Raw genomic sequence first — 7,749 nt, 5'->3', positions numbered from 1 at the left:
AATATATATATATATATATATATATATATTCTCTTGACAATGATTAAAGATTCGTAATTAGTAAATTCAAACTTAAGAAGATAAAGTGAGACACAAGGGTCTGGCCTTTTTATTATAGATAAAACCATCACACTTATCACTAATTTGGATATGGTGTGATAACTCAACGGTAGTGCATGTGCTGCCTTTGTTGTCAAAGGCCGACTTTCGAATCCCTACTCCATCAACAAGTTACTTTAATTTCTAAAAAAAAACGTTTATTAAAGTATGATCAGGATTCTATTTTATCTCACCTATTTAAAAAATGACATAGGCAAAGTTAAAACGTGCGAGACTAGATAATGCTGATGCAACAAAACAGAAGGAATGCGTATCACGCACAGCGGGACACGGTAGCATTTGCATCGTAATTTTACAGGAATAAAGAGGGACAAATCGAAAAACCCCTATTTTCCTCGTCTCCTTTTTTTGGTTCACAACATTCCAGATTAGGGTTTGCTTTGACTCTCTCTCTCTCTCCCACTCTTTCTCACTTGAAGCTTCGAAATTCCTGGTAAGATCTTATACTTTGTCTCGTATTTGATTCTGTTTCTGCTTTCTTTATTTCCGTAAAATGTTTTCGATTGTTTTTTTTTAAAAAAACACTCTGAACTGAAACGAGTCTTGAGAAAACCCTAACCCTAACCTTAACCTTGGACTCAAGAACTATGGATGAAAACGAAGGCGGTGGTGGCTTTGGTAACGGAGGAGATCCCAACGAACAGTTCCATCGGAACGAAGCGATCTCGGCCGTCGTAGACGAGGGTTTCTTGGGCGAAGAAGATGATGACTATGAAGATCTCTACAATGATGTGAATGTCGGCGAGGGTTTTCTTCAATCTTTGCGTAAAAACGAGGATGTAGGGTTTCGAAATGAGGAGGTTGAGAAGAAGGTTGAGTCGCCAGAGCAGCAGCAGCAGCAGCAGCCGCCTCCTCCTCCTCCTCCTCCGCAGATGGTGGCGGAGACTGGTGCCTCGGTGGTTCCTGGCGTGGGGTTCGGTGGTGGGGGTGGAGATGGTGGCGAGGAGAGGAAGTTTGAGAATGATGCTGGAGGTGTTGATAGTGGGTCTAGGGTTTCTGGTAGAGTAGAGGGGTATCATAGTGCGGGGTTTAGAGGTAATGAGATGGGAGTGAAAGGACTGGCAGGAGGAGCTGTTGTACCGCCTGTAACGTCTGCTGGTGGTGGCGGTGGTGGGATGAGGATTGAATTAGGGCAGGTGTCTGGTAAAGTGACTCAGTTAGAAGAGCAAACCGTGAGTAATAATGTGCCAAATCAAAGGATTGGGCAGCAATCTCATGTTGCAGGCGTAGGGGCTGTAGGGAATGTAGGGACTGTGGGGAATGTGGGGAGAGATGCTTTTCCAAGACAAGGAGGTGGAAATATTAATGTTGCTGGTGGGAGTGGTTTTGGAAATGGCAATGGCGGTGGTGGTGGAGGTACAATTTTATTTGTTGGTGATTTGCACTGGTGGACTACAGATGCTGAGCTTGAGGAGGAGCTCTGCAAGTATGGGGTTGTCAAGGAAGTGAAATTCTTTGATGAGAAAGCTAGTGGGAAGTCAAAAGGATATTGCCAGGTTGAGTTTTATGATCCTGCTGCAGCCGCAGCTTGCAAGGATGGAATGAACGGACATGTTTTTAATGGGCGTCCATGTGTTGTTGCATATGCCTCGCCATTTAGCATTAAAAGAATGGGGGAGGCTCAGTTAAATAGAAACCAACAGACAGGCCAGTCTGCTCCTGCTCAATCAAGGAGGGGTCCTGGAGATGCCCCTGTTAAAAATGGTGGCAACAACATTGCAGCGGGTGGGAATCACCAAGGTGGCAATGACAACTATCGAGGTTATGGGAGAGGAAACTGGGGAAGAGGCAATACTCAGATGGCAAATCGAGGGCCTGTTGGTCAAATGAGAAATAGAGGTGGCGGGATGGGTGGCCGGGGTATCATGGGGAATGGTGGAAATGGTTTTGGGCAGGGTATTGGTGCAACTGCTCCTTTGTTGCCTCCTCAAGCGATGATGGCTCAAGGCTTTGACCCGGGCTTTGGAGCACCTATGGGGAGAATGGGAAATTATGGAGGATTTCCTGGTGCTCCAACTCCACCCTTTTCTGGAATTTTGTCTTCATTTCCTCCTGTAGGAAGTGTTGGTTTGCCTGGTGTAGCTCCTCATGTGAATCCAGCATTTTTTGGGAGAGGGATGCCAATGAATGGAATGGGTATGATGCCCACAACTGGTGTTGAGGGACATAATATGGGAATGTGGTCCGATCCTAATATGGCTGCATGGACCGGTGAGGAGCATGGTGGGAGAGCAGGGGAGTCCAGTTATGGGGAGGAAGCAGTGTCTGACCATCAATATGGAGAAGTAAGTCATGACAGAGGGGGTTGGCCAAATGCCATGAAAGAAAAAGATAGAGGGTCAGAAAGGGACTGGTCTGGGTCTTCAGAGAGAAGGTATCGAGATGACAGAGAACCCGTTTATGACAGGGACGTGCCTAGAGAAAAAGATTTAGGTCATGATCAGGATTTGTCAGAAAGGAGGCATCGTGATGACAGAGGTATTAGTCGAGATAGGGAGAGGGAGCGTGATCGGGATAGGGAACGTTCTCGTGATCGTGACCGTGATAGGGATCGTGATCGGGAAAGGGAAAGAGAACGGGACCGGGATCGTCATAGGGATGACAGAGAAAAATACATGGATCATCATAGGTACAGGGACCGCGAACCAGAATATGACGATGAATGGGAAAGGGGACGATCATCAAGGACTCACAGTAAGTCGCGGTTGTCACAAGAAGAAGAGCAGCGTTCAAGATCAAGGGATGCTGAATATGGAAAGAGGCGAAGACTAACCTCTGAGTAACCTAATGACATTACATCTCTTCGATTTCCTGGAAAAAGAAAAAGAAAAATGAAAACTACCTGAACTGTGGGTTCACCATGTTCACTTTGAGTCTCTTGGAAGTTGTGTTCTTGGGCATCCATTGTAACTGAACAGTGGTATATCTGGTATCTTTCATGATTTCAGATGTCTGGAATCTCCCTCTTGCTTCTTTTTTCAGGAGCATGGTTTCCTAGGCACATGAAAAAAGTAAGTTCTTTTCCTCTGAAATTTTATCTCAACATTCTGTATTTATTCATAGTTTGTGGCATATTGATGCATTATTTTTGTGGTCATGTAACTCTTCAACTCTTTTTATCTTGGTGTTCAAAGTTCTTGTATTTTACTTGGCTACCTCTGAAAATATAGACGAGATTGCTTTGGATTAGTGACTTTTGTGTGCAGGGGATTTAATTTAGTAGTAGCTTTTTGTGCAAGAGTTCATTTTAGTTGCACGTGTTAAATCAAATTGTAATTGTTACCATTTTTCTCCAAATTACGAGGGTACCTATTTTAGTTTCTAAAGGGTTTTTTTTTTTTTTTTTTTTAATTTTTATTTTATCTAAAGTTAATTTATATTATTCTATAGAAATAAGCTAGGCTTGAGTTTGTTCCCCAGTGGGTATAATATTTGTCACTACTATGTTTGTTTAACCAATTAAATGGAAGTTGAATTCTTAAAGACCTTGACCTTCCACTTCTCCACATTTGCTTATACAAGCCTTGGTGATGTTATTAAATTTCCCCCCCTAAAAGTTGCACTCTCTTACTCCATCTTTATCCTGCATCTCTACTGCCAGGTGTGTGTATTATTCTGCACCAAGTAATATGTATAAAGTATATATATATCCACATTAATTGTAGAACATAATGTGTTATTCCTGTTCTGGGCCCCCATGCCTGATCTGAAAAAGTTTATTTGGCCATAAAATGGACCTTTACCCTGCCCATCCAGGCTATACACCAAGAATAAGTCCTGTGATGATCTGGGAGCTTCCAGCAAGTAGATGACTATTCCTACCCAAAGGCATTTTTGTGTGCCTTTGTTATTGATGTTACCATTAAAAGTGTAACGGCCCCCTATAAATTCTTTCTAGAATGCTCCAGTTGAACTACAGTCTTGGGTCAGCTTTTCAGCTCTACAAAGTCACTCAAATTTAGCTTACCTTATTTATTTACTCCCTCCATCCCAAAATAGATGACCGCTTTGGGAACTGTGACTCACGTGAGGTGTCTATTTGTCATAGGATCTCAGCAGATACATTACCCTCTCTCTTGCTGCTCTGAACATTCTCGCCAACCACAATGTTTGCTGATTTATATGCGCATCACCCATGAAATCAAATCATGTTACAAATATGGTGACATATCTGTGTACTTTTCCATACAATAATATGTCGAAGTCATTTCTACTAAAGTGTATAAAAGTTGCTCCTAACAAATGATACTGGTAGCTGACTTGCATACATCAGCTGGGAAAAATTAGCTGTATTTGATTTTGTTTTAGCCAAGGCTGCAATTCTGTGCTTAAACTCATCCTTTGGTACCTCTGTGTGTTTGACAAAAATGTATAGATGTTCCCTGTGTTTCCAAAAAGTACACAGACCTCTCATTATGTATATGTTTTTAGTTACACTTTTGCCCTTCCATTAAAGGTGAAGGTTGGTCTACATTTAAAATTGCTGATTTCAGAAACCGAACCCTTGTTAATTCCTTGTTTGCCCTTGAAAGGATTGGGGAGACTATGTTATCCTCTGATAGCTACTTGAAATCACAATTTTACCCTTACTATATTATAACAAAGATAAAAGAATGTACTTTCCCTTGGCAATCTCTTTTTATTTCTCTCAACATCCTTTACCAATTTGCATCAATTTGTAGCTAAATTTACCTTCAATGGAGCAACTCAGGGCTTCCATTTCACTGTGAATAGAGATGGGGTCTAGCTAGAGGGGGAACACACACGCATATATATATATATATATATATATATATATATCATCCTACAAGACGTAGATGGAAAGTGGATTGGAGTTGATTAATGTGGTGGTGAAGACCTATATATATATATATATATCATCCTACAAGACGTAGATGGAAAGTGGATTGGAGTTGATTAATGTGGTGGTGAAGACCTTTGATGCAACCTCATGGTTAGAAGGATGCATGGGTTACATGAGATATAATTACATAGTTATTACTATCTGCCATTTGCTTAAAGTTCTACTCATTACCAACAATGCCACTACCCGCATCACTGTATCCAACTCACTCTACTAAAAAAGAGGATCTACAAATTGATGAACATGAGACATGATTACAAAGGGTTGAAAAAAATGAGATGGAGAAATAAATTTCATTTGGAATAATCTTCGCACAATTGGCAATTACTCTTTTTTTGCGATTCCATAGTTCAAAGATAAGCAATTACTATAACAATGAATGTGATTAATGTTATTCAAATGAAATGAGTTACGGGCTCCAAGGTTTCTTGAATTTAAACAAGGCAGGAGGTTTAAAAGAATGATAGGAAATAATTGAACCCTACTTCTTGTGACATGGACATGACTTTCAGATTGGGTGGATATCTTGTCCGTAAGAGACTCTAGTTGTTTCAGAGTGGTTGGAGTTGGCACAATTCCCAACCGTGACAACGCAGTAAGCCATTCAAAAACTAGATATGACCTCAAAATTTTAATAAAAAGGGTAACAACCACTGAGACAATGGGAGATGAGTTTAATTGTCGATAAGACAGTCCAGATCATCATCTAGGGCCCCTAAATGACCACTCAGTGATGAAGGATGCTTAAACAGTCAAGAAAGGATTGGAAAGTTGGAATATTACCAATTTACCATCTTTGATGAGCAAGATTAGCACATTTAGGCTTCCTGGAGTTGGTTTGTTTAATATAGGTGATTCTTATAAAGTCTTGGGATGATTGAAATATAGTATTTTAATGCACAAGTTACCTATATACTTCATTAAATTAGTTATGTTGGAAATTATGTAAGAAACATTGGCTGAGTGGATCTTATATGGCATAAGCTGTTGATGTCTGCTCTATGACCCTTTTCCTAGAAAGCCTGCTGAGAATTCTTTTTCGTTTTATCTTATGGAAGAAGGGGGGAAAACGTACAACTTGAGTGGATATAAAGTTTTGGTTTGCTAAATTTACTGTTCTGGAATGGAAGTGTACCATTTTTTTGGCACATGCATTCCAAAACTTAAAATTCAGTGTTAGTAATGGTATCCTGTGGAAATATATCTCTCTTCTACAGTTTTTGTGTCCACGATTTCATTCCATTAATTTACTCAGGTTGGTTTTCGAGTAGTTTGGGGTTTAATTAACCGTATGAGACCATGTACATGTGTTTCTTGAAGCACTGTAGTTTATGTTAGGATTTTGTATTTTATCTGATTAGGAATATTATATTTCTGAAATGCATAATTTCAACAAGATTTTTTATCTGATTCTAGAGTTCTTTATACTCAGCATATAGTGATCTGCAGTAGGAGTAGATTAACTTGTGCTTTTTTATCATCCAAAAGTGTGTTCTTTCGATGACTGATAAGAATGGCTTATTATTGACACTTAGACATTTTCTTTTTGGTTTAGCTTGAAGGATATCTAACAATGGGTGGTGAAGTGAGAGCAAAATTCTGGGCTTCTATCAAAACAAAGCTCCCGAACCTGACAAACAAGAGAAAAATTGCATGGTGTTCCCCCTTTCCTGACATTGAAGTAGAATCGGACCTTTTCATTTATTTGCATTTATGTTTTAGACAAATATCACTTGAACAAACCAATGTTGTGGTTCATTATGGCTTTGAGAATGTTGGAAGTCTGAGATGTGGTGGATTATTTAGAACTTACTGTTGAATGTTATGTAATAGGCTTTAAGACAAGATAGGTATGTTTCAATTTCACTAATCTGCCTTTTTTTTCTTTTTCTTTTTTTTTTTTGGGGTTTTGTTGTATTATTATTTTTTTCCCTTCTCTCAACTGATATTTCAACCTTGCCTTTTTTCCCCTTTAGAAGAATATGTAGAGTTTCAGCCATCCAATTCTTTTGTCGAATATGTACACTTGAGAAATGTGTAATTTGTTGGCTCGTATATATTACATGTTTTATTGTCAAATTTTTACAAGCTGCACTTTGTGTTCTCTCTCAGGTGGAGTTTCATTTTCTTCTTGTTTCTTGTTCTACTTTATTGTGTGTTGTTGTATGTTGGAATTTTTGCCTTTATCTGCAATATAATCCATAAAAAAATGAATTCTTTCTATTTATCTGGAATCTGCTTCATCAATTCTGTTTCGATAATCTGCCCTATTTGGGGTAAATAATTGTAATCAAATCAAATGCCATCATATCACTTCTTTCACATTACTAATAAATAAATCACTTCTTTCACATATCTCTTAATGTGGACAATATATTTTCCTCATGGGTACAATCATTGGTTTTCAATGTTGCAATTATTTGTATCAACTTCGATTATTAAAAGGTTTCCCCTACCTTTGAAAAAGTACTACGTTTATGAATATGCGGATTGTGAAACAAATAATGAGTTACTATTTACCAGTTATATTTATGAATAATATATTATGATATATATCATATTTAAATAGTATTTTTATATAATAAAAAAAATATGCAATTTTTATCCCTTTTTCTTTTATACTTTATAGAAGTCTCGAAATCTTGACCTGAAGTTTGGGAATTAATACTCCAAAGTCACCAAGACAGAGCTAGACCGTAATTTTGTGCACTTGTGTGCGCGTGCATTTCTGTTGGTTTACTAGGATTTGGTGCTCGAACTTGGTG

At 38.7% G+C, this 7,749-nt stretch overlaps 1 protein-coding gene across 2 annotated transcripts; it reads left to right on the top strand.

The window, feature by feature from the left end:
• Nucleotides 1–382: 382 nt before the first annotated feature.
• LOC132312272 (uncharacterized) lies at nucleotides 383–7,072 on the top strand. 2 transcript variants are annotated; one of them, XM_059810574.1, is made up of 3 exons: nucleotides 383–553; nucleotides 704–3,131; nucleotides 6,540–7,072. In XM_059810574.1, exon 2 carries the CDS (start codon nucleotides 708–710, stop codon nucleotides 2,901–2,903), a length of 2,196 nt encoding a protein of 731 aa, XP_059666557.1. In that variant the 5' UTR covers nucleotides 383–553; nucleotides 704–707; the 3' UTR covers nucleotides 2,904–3,131; nucleotides 6,540–7,072. The 2 variants fall into 2 exon arrangements, with proteins under 2 accessions (XP_059666557.1, XP_059666556.1); XM_059810573.1 differs by having other exon boundaries at nucleotides 383–3,131.
• The last annotated feature ends 677 nt before the right edge of the window (nucleotides 7,073–7,749 follow it).

This window comes from Cornus florida, unplaced genomic scaffold (assembly GCF_030987335.1).
Source record: "Cornus florida cultivar Cherokee Brave unplaced genomic scaffold, ASM3098733v1 CherokeeBrave_3.0.0_Hap2_Chr06, whole genome shotgun sequence".
Classification (NCBI taxonomy): Eukaryota; Viridiplantae; Streptophyta; class Magnoliopsida; order Cornales; family Cornaceae; genus Cornus; species Cornus florida.
Note: the sequence above shows the minus strand (reverse complement) of the source record. Positions and strands in the feature narration are given on the sequence as shown.